Raw genomic sequence first — 14,479 nt, forward strand, 5'->3', positions numbered from 1 at the left:
AAATTCCAAAATTCATATTCATCTGGAGGATTACGTTACTCAAAATTTGATGGCTATGGTTACCATTGTTTTTTCACATTGGTTGGGTTTATTGAGAATACGGCAAAGAACACGAGGACAATCTGCCTAAGAGGACGGATGCCTTCGTGGAGGACTTTAGGGAAACTGGTTTATATACGCGTTACGCATTTGGAAAACTATGAAAGCGCCCATGCAGCTAGCTCGTTTGCATCGGGATCGAACCCAGGTCGGAACACCAGTGCTCAGCGACTTGGTCGCTGGTGGGCCATGTGTTTTCGCAATGCGAGAAAAATACATACATTCCTACAGCTTCTTCATTATTCAATTTCATTAAATATAATACGAAGCGATAATATTTGGTGGCAACAATTTGAAAAGTAATTCAACGCTAAATGCCGTTTCGAGACTAATAGCCCTTCTAGGCTATTTTAACTTTCGCACGCCATTATAATTATTGTTTAATAATTTATGATACACAACTAGCTAGTCAACAACATAAATAAAAAGAGATTCTTTAATAAATACACATTTAAAATCTTCTTAAAAATTTAAGGAGTAACATAAATTCCTCTTTCGATCTTGAAGCTGTTTATGGAGTAACTGAAAACAGTGAAAACCCCTAGACGTTTTCCAAGCTAATGACAACAGAGATCGTCATTTATATAAAAGAATTTGAAGGCAAAAATGTGGCCATTGTCTCTCAAGATATGAAAAAGTCAAATGTATAATGCAGCAAATATGAAAGAAGAAAAAATTAACTTTAAATACCTCATTAGAAATGCAAATCCTAGAGCAATATTTTTTCCGTATGGAAAGATGATATTAACTAGAGGCATCAAATATTTGAATAATGTAGTTCTTTACCCGAATATGTGCACCTGGAAGCCCGAATTTTGAACTTTCGAATTTCTTTCATTATTTATTAGCCCAAAAGTATTAGACCTGAATGGGATATTAGTTTCTAAACTGCATTTTGCGCTGAATTACTTTAAATAGAGTATCGCTTTTCAAATTGATGCCACCAAATATTATTGCCCTGTGCTATAATAAAGAAATTAAATAACGAAGAATCTGCATTAATGTGGGCATGTTTTAACTTTATGAAAAAACTGCGGAGCCTAGAGCGATGGAATTTTGAATTACGTAATCCTCTCTCCCTCCGAAAATGGACACCTGCAAGCTTGAATTTTGAATTTCGAATTTATTATTTTCTTATTTCGTATTTCTTATTTTGTAAAACGTTAAGGAATTTTTGATTAGCAGACTCAAAGATTACGAAACAAGTAGTAGAAACACTGTACGGAAAAAAATTCTCCAGCGCGAAAGATTGTTTATCAGAACTTCTAAGATACGTTGTTTTAAAATATTTTGTGACTTTGCTGTGGAATCGAATTTTACGTGGTTTAAGCACCAAGAACGTGATATTTTTTAAATGAACTAAACACTCAAAACGTTAATAATAAAAAGACAAAAAATATTTTTGTAAAACCATCTTAGTAAGAAAACTGGAAATTAATATGATGAACTGAGAAAAGTCTGATTAAAAAAAAAAAACAGAAAAATGTATACCAACACTTAACGCAGTATCGGAAATTCTAAACGTATACTGCTGTTTTTAAAATTTTGCAATTTTCTGTTGAATTGTATATGGCGTTCGTGCGAAGAAAGTGATACTTAATAATAAAGCTAAAAAGACAAAAAGAAAGTGGGTTAGTAGGAGTGACTGTAACAGCAGCCTGGTAGACAGCGAGCTCAGTCAGAGAGTAAAAAACTTTAACAAAGCCTTTAGAACGAGCGTTAAAATCTGAAACTTTTCAGTTTTTTTTATTATATTCTTTTTATTTATTTATTTTGGCAATTTATCTGTGCAGTACGCATATGCATGCATTTTGACCATTTGAATTCCTAGTTACTATATTTCAAAAATTGAACTTAAACTAGATTATTTTCTTGAAAACGTAAGATATATTAAACTGGAAAATCTTCGATTAAAAATGACATTTAAAAGTTTACTTTCAACATTAAGTGAACTATCTGAAGAAAAAAAGTATTTAACGTGAAACTCTGAAAGCTTATTTTGTAATAATTATAGAAATATAACAACTCGCAAAGAGTTAAAAATGGGTTAAAATCCTTAATTTTCATACACTTCGCTACGTAAGTTTAATCAATGTACTAAATTACCATTATAATTTTCATTAATTTGCAGCGGTGGAAATTAATGATAAAGTTAAAACACTTTCTTAAATTTTCACTATGTTAACGATTATTGTAAAAGATAAGATCTTAAGGAAATTAACGTGTCGTCATTAATAGAAAAACACAAAGTGAAATTAGTCTGCTGGGAAAGAGGACTGAAATTTTAAATTCTGAAAAAAGTCATTTGCTAATTAAATCGAAAAAATGCAGACACTGTTAATTACGTTAAGCCATCAGATCAGCCATTTTGACTTACAAATCACAAGTTAGCTTTTAAGTTGAATTCTGATTATGAGAAGTCATGTTCTTTCAATTACACGCAGGACCATGTTTTTACGACAGCTTTAGTAAAAAGAATTCAGAATCAATTAAATTAGTTCCCTCATATAAAATTTAATGGTTGCCATTACAGTAAACGGAATTCGTTTTTTTTTTTTTTTTTTGGAACGTTATCTGAGAGAGTTCAAATACAAAATGGGATTTATGGAGTATAATAATCTGGGCAGCCCAAAACCCGTTAACGTTTAAAAATTGCTTATGAGTTAGTTTACATTACACAGTATAAAAAAACACTGAAACTAAAATTTTTTATATTACTTTTACGAAATATCAACATCCTTAATCTTGAAGAATGTCAAGTATTGAACTTATGAATATTTATGTAGAATGAAGCATTGTTCCCAGCTACGTCTCCGGTACGAAACTCTTATATTTGACATTTTGAAAGATTTTCTTTTAGCATGAATGATTATTCGGATCTATAGACCTGAAAAACCTGCCATTTTTACTTCCTTGTACGATGTAAAAAGGAAGTATTGTAATCTCGAAAGGTTTCAGGCAGCATATTTCAACGAAAATATCCATTTTGTCCGCTATCGAATGCGATTTAACGATGTTTTTGCGTGATATCTGTACATAAGGAAAGAATAAAATACCCTTTCCCCCCCAAAAAAAAAAATAAAAAAACTGCTTTAAAATGAATTCTGAAGAGAATTTTTCGTGGCGTCTGTACGAACGTATGTATATACGTATCTCGCATAACTCAAAAACGAGTAGCCTCAGAACGTTGAAATTTTGTATATAGGACTGCTATAACATGCAGATGTACACCTCGTATTTTGGTTGCAATCGGACGCACCAAACGTATATAAATATATTTATATATAATCCACTCTGTTACCCGTCTCAGCGATCTCAGTTTTTTTACTCTTATATGTTTGTAAATAGTACACGTTTTGCTTTAAAAATAAATGAATTATGTTGTTCTTATCTTCCGGTTAAGGGTGTTATGAATTTAGTAAGTCTATATGCAATATTTTTAGAATTATCAACAATTTTAAAGTTGTTTAAGTGCCGCTAAGCCTAATAATTTTTTTGATGGCGGTCATTGCTTGTTTACATTTGAAACAGCAGGATAGTGTATTTGTTGCCAATCTAGAAAAACTTAGCTTCGCAACAACAAAGATAACGCCTTCATTTATTATTGCGATTAAATCATGCTTAATCCCTTCTGGAATTTTTTCGAGAAAATAATTGTTTAAGATTTACTTCGTAAGTTTTAATACAGATATTTTGAGTTTTTATGTATTTTTGCCTTTTCGCGAATTGAGAACTGAATTAATTGAATGAGAAATACTCAATCGTCTGTGAAAAACTGCTTTTTTTTTTTTTTTTTTTTTTTTTTTTTTTTTAGTTTTGCTTGCTTAATTTCTTTTATACATCGTTCTAGCTTTATTATAGTATTTGAATAGAACATATGCCAACGATTAGATAATTATTTAAATGATATAAATTCTGTGCATTCTGAGTTATAATATGAACGAAATATAATACTGTTAAGTGAACCTAGCGCCAGAGGGTCGCTATGGTAAACAAATAGCGTGAAGTTTTAAGAATGCATTTATTCTATTGTGGTTCATGCGCTGTCGGCGAACTAGATTTCATTCAATCCAATAAGTTTAAATGAAATGTAAAAAAAAAATGCGCCTAATTTAATATTCCGTACAAGGAAGTCATGTGGTTGTATACATCAGATTTTTTATTTTAGGACCATGGGTATCAGAGATGACTCAATATTTATAAGCTATACAAAATCGTATCCTTAAATAACGGCCTTTACTGTGTCTCATTTATCTTATAGGCAGAGCTTAATTAATAAGTCACTAGTGCATAATCCCTCCTATCATTCATACACTATGTACACTGCGAGAAAAATGGAACAGTTTTATATTTCCCTTTCTACTGGGCCAGATTATATTTGTACATAGCATCATTCTAACATAGATATTTTGACCCAAAATCGTACATTTTCTGAAATGACATGCCAATGTTTTTTTCCAAATTTTGATTCTACGACTCAAATTATGTCTAAATATTACATTTTGTAAAATTTGGTGAGAAATTCAAAAATTTATCTTGGCGTATTTTTTTCAGTTTTCGCCCAGAATAATTTACTTGGCGAACTTCTTAACTTATAGCAACTTATTTTCCTTTTCTATTTTTCATTGTAAACGAGCGGAAAAAACGTCACCGTGCAAACTTTCAAATAATTTTTACAAAGATCGTAAAATATACTTGGCGTTATTATCGCTTATAACAAATATGCTAAATTTCAAAACGCGCCAATCTGTAAATTCACGTAGGAAATTTTGAATAAAAAAATCTAATTTTTTGCAGGTATACATAGAACTACATCTACTTTAAGATAATGGTAAAAAATTTATAAATTATAATTCAAAAATTGTATCGAAAAATTTATAAAAATTATTTTAAAATACCAATTTTAAAAGTAAATCATAAAGAATAGACGAATTTATTTGGAATGAACCTAAATTTCAAAATGTGAAAGGAAGAATCAAATATGTTTAATAAAATAGGAGATATTAATAAATATATATCAAATACAATTAACACTGAGGAGCTAAAATTTTGAGAGCTAATGTTTTAAAAACTTGCGATTTTTGCAAAACTTGGCAGTTTGGCATAACTTGAGTTGTAGAATAGAAATATGGAAAAAAATTGGCATTCATTTCCTAAGACGTCCGATTTTGTTTCAAAATAACTATATAAGAACAAAGCTATATATAAATCTAAAATATATCCCAAGTCGCGATTTCGAGACGTGAAATACGCAAGTTGAATTTCGTTGAAAAGAAAAATTCGAATTATAATCCAAACTATATTTATAACCTTATTTTGAACAGCTGCTAATGGGCAGCTGCTAGCTTACTTTGAACAGCTGCTGATAAATCTTCAATTTTTATTCGTTCGTGTTCGCGACTAAATATTGAATATACAGCAAATACTGTAGAATTTTATATAAGTGTATGTGTTTTATTTTGCTAGTGTTATCGCATCATATATGATAAAAAAATATACTTGCTAACATAAGCAGCAAGAATATATATCTCCGCAGATGAATTGACATCAATGGAAATTTTTACGTTTACTGAAAATTAATGCTTAATAAATTAATTTATTTTCAAATGGAAATTCATAGAAATAAAATAAATTGCTTTTTTATTTAGTATTTTATCTGTACTACGAAAACACACTCGATTCTAGAAGTCGTCCTTTCAAAACTTCCCTTAAAAATGTGTCGCTGTAGGAAAATATTGGATTATGGGTTTTTTATTATATTTCTTCATATGAAACAAACAAAACAATGCACTTAAACGAAAACGGCGAAAAACAAATTTGTGTGGTATTTGCTTGGTGCAGATTAATTATGTTTTCAGTATTGCTATTTTATTTTAGTGCTTTTGAATAAGTTTGTATTTTGTGGCCAACCAGCAGCAGAGTAGTTAAGATCGTTGACTATTATTGTTTTACTGAGGTTTTAAACACTGCAAGTAGCCTTCGTTTCGTCATTTTTCCGACGTATTAAGTGAGTACAAAAAAGTGAGAAAGTGAAAAAAACCTCCACGAAGGCACTTCTCTTCTGAGATCGGCCCTTGCCAGTTAATTATAAATTTCCGGATTCTGATTTGAGCTGAACTATGGAAAAATAATAATAAATTAGCCAATTTATTGAATTTTTATAAAATTTGAAACCTTCGTACATTTTATCTAGAACATTTTTTTCTAGTTCTTTAGTAAAATATCAGTTGCTTAATTGCACGAGTACATGCAATATACATCAATAACACTCAAGATAATAAGAAGATGCAAAATAGGCTTCTTCATAAGTAATTAACAGAGGAAAGTCACAAAAAATTTTAAAGAAAGCCTATAACGATCACTTTTCCTAACATTTGGAATAAACTAGATTATTTTGAACTTCCCGATGGCTGCATTTTTATGGGCAGAATTTAGCGAGCGATCTGAGAATGGATATGCATATTAACGAGCATTCATACCATTCTAAGTATAGCAACAAGAAGAAGTTATCGTTATTCACTATGATATCGAATTCTCCTGCTCTCATTTGTGATTACCTCTTTCCCATGCCATTGCGGATTTCCTTTCAGCATTTTAAAAGCCTAAAGCCTTGACTTTTAGAATAAATGTAGACACTGATTTCAGAGAGTGTTCGTGCCCCAAAGGTGAGAGTAGATTCGTATAATGTTTGAAATGCATAGAAACGCTGACTTCTCTCATTTGCGTCAGCGCGAGAGAGATTTTCAGAAGCTCTTTGGATCGGCGGTTTCTGTCAAGATTCATCGTTAAAATGCGAAGCACTCCTTCAAGACACCGGCAGTGGAAATGTTAACACTGCACTAAACAATGTCTATATCTCGCTGTCAGCTTTTGAAAAGAGGAGTTTCTATTTTTTTATGGATGGAAAATGTTGCAGTAAACGAAGGCGATGTGAAAGTGTTTCAAAGTTCTACCCAGCGTATATCAGAATTTTATTCCTATAGGATTTTTTTATTTTTTATTTTATAAATATATTCTTTTCTACAACAAGCATGTTTACCTACGTTTCACAATGAATAATGACGTTAGATAGAAATGCATATACAATGGAAATTTCCAACTACTTCGGTATAACTTCAATACTCAAAAGCTTAGAGTAACATACACCAATAGGATAAACATAAAATCTGTCTTTATAAAAAGAAACCGTATATGTAATTACTCATGACTTACATTGTTATGAATGTCCATTCTTAACAATGTAAAAGAAAAATACAAATTTTAGTAAGTTAACTAAAGGTAAATATATAAAGAATTATTACAAAGAAAACTCTAGCGGACGCCTGTTCGTCATCACTGGATTTAGGCGACTGGGTCTCGTGCCTCTACTCAGCCGCCCTTTCTTTAAATGGCAGGAACATAAGGAATTACTGCATTCTCCTTTAGCCGTTTCGTGATCTAAAAGCGTAGTACATAAATCTGGCTTTGGAATGTACATAGTTCGAATCTCGGCAAGCGCACAGTTGATCTTAAATATTTTATGGATTTGAAAAACCTAATAAATCTATAAAATTATCAAAGCAAATTTAAGTTAAAATTTGGAACCATTAAGATGTTATATTAATATTTATCAACTCTTCTTCCTTATCACTAATTGATCAATCTACTGAGAAACTTTTATTACTACTCCTGAAACTGCTATTACTGAGAAAAAATTATAAATGAGCCTTGAAAACGAATTTTACAGCGCATTTTAAAGGCATATAAATGATTCTTATCTTGATCAGCTAGTGGACATAATCCTCACATCAATGGCATAACTTATGTCCAAAATGCATTAATAATTATTGTCCATGTCTGCCAGAATTGTACGACTTGTTGATTCAGACATACAAAGGAAATGGCAGGCATAGCTAATTTTTGTGGGATTTTTGAATCTATGAAATATGATTGTACTCATGATCTTTTTTTCGGACAGAAGAGCGAAACTATAGCTTTTTAAAATTAATTAAGAAATACAATACCTAAAATATTTTTTCCGAAAACTAAACCGCATAAGAAAAATTGCATCAACAGTATGCAAAACGAGAAAAGAAACTTAAAAATATCAAATTCGTATTCTGTAATCATGATTATGTACGGATACATATGAGCAAAATATATAATTACCACCAAATATTCCTTTATAATTTTAACACAACCGATCATTAAGAAAATGTGATAAAATCATTTTAAAACCCATATGTAGAAGTATGATTCATCTCAAAATTGTAATATGACTGAAAAAAATTTACACAATTGAAGTTATCAGTATTGCATTGACTTATAAAGATCACCTACTAGTCTATTGCTTGGTGTAATTTGACATAATAAAATTTGTATGCGCAACAGAAAACGTTTATAGTTTAAAAAATAACTAAAGCGAATTTTTGAAATGATTACACTTCTTTGTTCTAATATTAAATTTTCATTTGATGAGTAATTCAATTGCAATGTCTGTTTTATTGTAGGTGCTCTTTTTACCGAAGACCAGAAAGACAGTCCATCTGAGCTTGCTTTCAAGTATTCAGTACACAGAATTAACAATGATAAGACACTCCTAGCAAACACAACTCTCGTATACGACATACAGCACACACCTAAGGACGACAGTTTTCATGCTGCAAAGAAAGGTAAGTGCATGCTATTTAGTCGAATTCTTTTAAGCTGTACAAAAGTTAGCATTCAAAAAGTTTGAATAGAAAACATATCCTGGCTTAATTGCTTTTCTCAGTCCTCATCAACATTTCATTAATTATTTTCCTTTTTTAATTATTTCGTATTGCCAGTGAAATGTTACATATTCTTTATAAATCCACTATTTTAAGTAGTTACTCCACATTAAATTTAGGATGTATGTTTTATTCTGGATTTGATCATTTATGTCATAATTACCTTTTATGCGAAATTCATAGGATATGCAAATCATTACTTTTTGATAAATTCTTAAAATATTTACTGATAATCCCACATAGTCAATGATGTGATATATAATATTATCAGATAAGACAGCTTTCCTAAAAGCTCGTTTGACTCTTGCCTTCTGCTTTCGAAAATCCTAACAGCGGCGCAATTCAAATATTATAGTTTTGATAAGACTGTATGAGGATTTTTTAATATGACTTTAGAAATTAAATTATTTGCTATTACATTTCTCATTATTCATTAACTGAAATAGAAAAATTTTAAATAGGTATTTTCTCCGTCTGGCGTAATTTAAATAATATAATACTAGACAATTTTGTTAATCCTAACAGAAAATAGATACCATACTTGCTGTGCTGGTTTAATATAAATTAGATATGTTTTAATTATATCCAATTAGGCTTGCATAGTTCTACTGCTTGTATAATATTGTAACTACTCTTAAAAATCTCCTAGATAAGTTTAATTGGAAATTCTTTCGTTAAATCAATCATAAATTTGATTACATTAATTAACTTAATTAACTTTGCTGGCATGTACATCTCCTTAACATAATTAGGCAGTTGTATGAATTAATAAATCCTTCTGAGAAGAGAAGTTTACATTTTCAAATCAGTCACGCACTGTTTGTATATTTATCAGTATTCAAATTTGCCTGGTGGCAAAGGGACTACAATATACTGCTCACAGGTGTTGAAATTCTCACAGAAGCGTTTTGAGGCGGATCATAGCCAAGTTGTGAAGGTGCTTAATCAGACATCTAAGGGGAACAGAAAACGATTCAGCGAACGCGTAAAATGAATATTTGAAGTCCTGAAGTTGGCGGCAGCGTTAACGATTTACTAACGAATGATACCACTTAAGAATGTTTAAAATTACACAAAAACATTTCATTTTTCAGGTTTTGCACTCTAAGACACTTAGGTTAATCAGTTCGTAGATGGTACTGATTAAAAGATTCATTTCAGTTTTATATATGTGTTTGATGCGTGTGTATGTGTATGTTTGAGTATGTGTATCTCCAGCATAAGAGCATTAAACTCACAGCGAAATTGACAAGAACTAAAAGTTTAAATTAAACCGCAAACAGATTAAAACAAAACGCTAAACAAACAATGTAGCGTGTAAATTAAACAGTTAAGTTAAAATAATTTAAATTTCATCCTAAGGAATCGTTAATTTACGAACAATAATGCACACTTGTCAAATCAGCTAATAATTTAAAAGTTTAACTACTAAACCAAATAGACCAAATAGATGTTCACATCATCAAATTCATACTGTTAAAAATATACAAATTGATCTGTAGAAATACTGGGCCTTTTTGACTTAATAGCAAATTACAAAGCAAATAATTCCTTTCTGAAAAATCTACGTTTCGCTAATAGCCCCAATCTGATTTCAAAATCAAAATTTTAGCTAATAGTCACCGATTTCCATAATTTCGTTCATCTGATACAAACACAATGATACCTTTATGAAACGGTTGCTTTGAATTCATTCATTCTAGTACTAGGAAATATGTTTAGTTATTTTATTGTATCATGCATCATTATTATTTTGATTTTTTGCACCTGCGTTTTATATAGCTAAACAGACTTGCATATCTGGTCGTGGCTGAGTACTCAGTAGCCTTATGGAACATCTACAGATGGAGGACAAAATAATAGGAACACCTGTAAAATAATGGAAAATCTTTATTAATAGGGCTTTGACTGAAGTAAAAATTAAATGCGATGTGGGGTTGATGCATAAAGGACATGAACAATATTTTAATGAATATTAAGCCATTCCTCCTGCAGAGCGGTCTCTAATTCCGAAAGTCCGAATGGAGGTGGAAAACGGGAACGAAGTTTGGATTCCAAATATGCCTATAAATCTTCAATAATATTCAAGTCCGGAGACTGAGAGGGCCAAGCGAGATGTTCAATTGCATCGTCATGCTCTTCGAACCATTTTTGAATACACCTAGCAGTGTGTATAGGGGCCTTGTCCTTTCGAAAAAGCGGTCGCTCTCCAGGGAATACAGTCTGGACTTGATCTCCTGGAATGCTTAGATAGTATTGGATGTGATCCTCCCATGCAGAATAACAAGTGGCCCAAGAAGATATCTGTTGGTTGTGCATTAGCACTGAAAGCGTAATGAGTATGTTTCCTCAAGCACAGTTTTCATTAAAGAATCATAAGTCAAAAAATTAACTACGAAATCTTTATTTAATAAAATAGGATAATTTTGCTTAACTTAAGCATAACAAAAAGTAATAATCTTCAGAAACATTAAAACACTGAGGTATTGAAAAGGAGATAACTTACATAGAATCATCATCAGTCCTAAATATCAGGCTTACCTATTTTAGGCAATAAAAGAAAAGAGAAACAGCAACAGGAACATACTTTGGACACCGTACCGAAAGAGAAGGTACTAACTGCATTAGACCTTTGGCCGTGATACACTCCATGTAGCTAAGGCGAAAGTCAAATATACTGCATTGCACACGAACTTTACTTTCTCTTGCCAATATATATATCTTGGCGCACGTTCGTTTCGTATGCCTTTCGAGTTTCATTAAGAAAAATACCTAAATTTATGCTAACAATATCGCACCCCATACCATAATGGCGCCACCCCCATGCTTCACAGTCGGCAAGAGGCAGTCAGGATGAAACGTTTCTTTGAGCGTTCTCCAGACATAAACGCGTCCGGTCATCTGAAATCATGGAGGTAGGAAAGGAAGGAGGGGCCAACTAGCACTAGAAGTGAAGCACTACTTGAAAGCTTGGGTCACCAGATGGGGTGTTCTTTGTTTACATTCAGAAGCTCGCTTGACAGGGTTCTGATAGTATTTCGACACACGACAGTTCCATACAAATCCAAAAAGGGACACTTTCGCATGAAAGAAACATTCATAGTGCGATGGATAATAGCAGTTTGTATAGTTTAGTGACATTTACGCAAAAATCACATCTTGGTTATTTTTCGATAACTAACAACAGCGATTTTGATTATGAATTTGTTTTATAAAATTCTAAGCTGTTGAACTACAAAAATATAGATTTTAAGAAAAATGTTATGCTTAAAGAATGAAAAATACCTTACGGTACATTTAAAATTGTATACGTGTTTCGATACCCTTGATAGAGTATTCGCTACTTTTATTTTATTTTCCAAACGCCAAAATGTTTTAAATAAAACAAATTTTTTTCACATCCATATATTATTGTAACATGTACCTTTTAAAGTTTTTAGAGGAGAGGCTTTACTGCTGCTCATTTTAAACTCATCTTTTTAATTTTATATATCTGAAAAATAACCACTTTGGGCTTACATGTTTTACTTATTTGGGTTAATTAAAAATAAAATTACCATCAAATGCTGCAATCCTCGTCAAAATCAATAAATATACACACAGATATGCCAATAAGTTAGCTTTCCCTTGATTTGGAACCTCACATTTGTGTTATGTCGCGAATTTCAATTATTAATATGTGTTTCAAGTTATTATTATTCTAATATTTTTATTTGTATTCATGTGTATTTTAATCTGGAAAAAAGTAATCTTAAGCTCTTAAGGTTTTATTTAACTCGTTATTCTTGAGTAGGAATTGTAACAAAGGCGAGAGAGGGTTGCAAGGAAACACATCTGGTTGATTGTTTTTATGGCCTTTTTACTAACAGTGGAGGCAGTAGGGTGTGTGTTGTCGCATTTTAGCTAATGCGTGTGAAACGGAAATCGCCTTCCTATCGCTTTGTTAAGGTTGCAGTTTTCTTACTTCAAGACAGTGGGGGTTAAACTAACCTTAGGTAATTGGATGCTCGTAAAACTTAGTTTCGCTTGTTAGTTGGGGGGTTCATTTTTTTTCTCACGTTATGTGTGCAGATGTTTTTCGAATTGCATTGTCAGATTTTCTGGTGTTTGATTCGTCATGGGTGTGTCATTTTCTCAATTTAGATAACATAAAATTCCGGGATTGGTAAGATTTAATTTTATGATTTTTTTGAAAGCCTATGAACTCACAGAGGCGGAGAAACCGAGATTTCCTGGGTGCTTGCACTAGGCTAGAGATCATTCTGATTCTGAGTTTCAAGAAGAGTAAGAGAAGAAAACGAGTGGCGGGGGCTTGACCCCTTGCGTGTCTTGGTCTCGCGAATGCCGTGTACCAGCGGGCTGCGGACTTGAATTCCTGTCGGCTTTCAGCTGATGAGAATTTTGCTCGAGTTGAGAATAAGTGCTTATGCAAAATATAGCTTTGCTGCTTCTTCGTTATATTTTCCCAAAAACTTTAATTTGACATTTTCGAGGTTACCTTAATACAGGTGTTCGTCCCGGATTTCCCTACCTTTTCCTAATACCAGTATTTTTTTCCTGTGGGTCTTGAATTTATTGGAGTGTTCTTGATTTAAAAGAAGCATCTTGATACCTGTGTTTTCCTTGAGTCTTGATTTTGTTGAAGGCGTAGCGTTCCTGGTTTAAGAGCAGCTGGACTATCTGTTGAACTATCTAGAACTCCGTATTAATCAGTCGATGATGGCATTCCCGATTTCTTCGAAGGATCAACAAAATGAGTTGACAATCTGTTGAACTAGTAACACTCCATAGTAATCAGTCGATGATGGTATAGGAGTTTAATGTATGAACTTCGCCCTGTGAGTGATTTTTCCTTTTTGTCTTTTCTATTTAAACTAGTGAGTTATGTAATGTAAAAAAAAATGTACACCTAACATGAGTATAAGATTTAAAATGATATACATGTTAATTTGCATCTTAAGGTTAAATTGTAGGGGACTAATCAGTTTCCCTAGTTATCATATGTTTGAATATTCTAGAAATTAATAAATGTTTTAGTTATATATACTATGTTTCTTTTGTTCAATTTAGTGCATAATTTACTGTGGTCTGTCATGTCCCTCCATTTGTTTGAGCCGGGAGGCTTTTAAGAAACATGGAGTTTAATTGAATTTGGAGTTATTGATATTTCCTTTTGCATAGGTTACTCACAACGCAAACCTAAAAATTAAATTGTACTACCACTATACGATTGACTGATAGATATGATATACGATTGTTTATTTGATTCATCTTTTGATTATTATGAATTAGATTTGTTTTAATGTTTATAAGAATTTCGATGTTCTTATGAATGTTTTGAATTATTTGATTTTAGTTAGTTTGTCCGGCACAACAGTCAGTAAAATTTAAAGTTCAAAGTTAAAAGTATTAAAACAACAACAAAATTTTCAGATATAACATTTGTGTAAAATTATGTACAGTTTTACACAAATGTGTGGAACAGAAGAGGGATACGTTTGCGAATTTGGCGGAAGTACCATGTGCGGTCAAGATGATGTGACCATGTGAACGTGCTACATCATCAAGACAGCTTATTAAGAATTTAAAAATAGGGTAATAGACGGAGGTGAAAACATTTGTATATACTG

At 31.8% G+C, this 14,479-nt stretch overlaps 1 protein-coding gene across 6 annotated transcripts in view; it reads left to right on the forward strand.

Moving 5' to 3' along the window:
* The window catches only part of LOC118187950 (glutamate receptor ionotropic, kainate 2-like), a 588,918-nt gene that overhangs the window by 264,306 nt on the left and 310,133 nt on the right, over window positions 1–14,479 (forward strand). For all 6 annotated transcript variants that reach the window (XM_085815148.1, XM_085815167.1, XM_035358255.2 and 3 more), the window contains exon 2: window positions 8,589–8,750. In XM_085815148.1, the coding sequence (XP_085671274.1) occupies window positions 8,589–8,750 (162 nt within the window). The remainder of the gene's footprint in view (window positions 1–8,588; window positions 8,751–14,479) is intronic.

The sequence above is a fragment of the Stegodyphus dumicola genome, chromosome 1, assembly GCF_044657685.1.
Source record: "Stegodyphus dumicola isolate Sdum_Otavi_A_Nest chromosome 1, ASM4465768v1".
In the NCBI taxonomy this organism is placed as follows: domain Eukaryota; kingdom Metazoa; phylum Arthropoda; class Arachnida; order Araneae; family Eresidae; genus Stegodyphus; species Stegodyphus dumicola.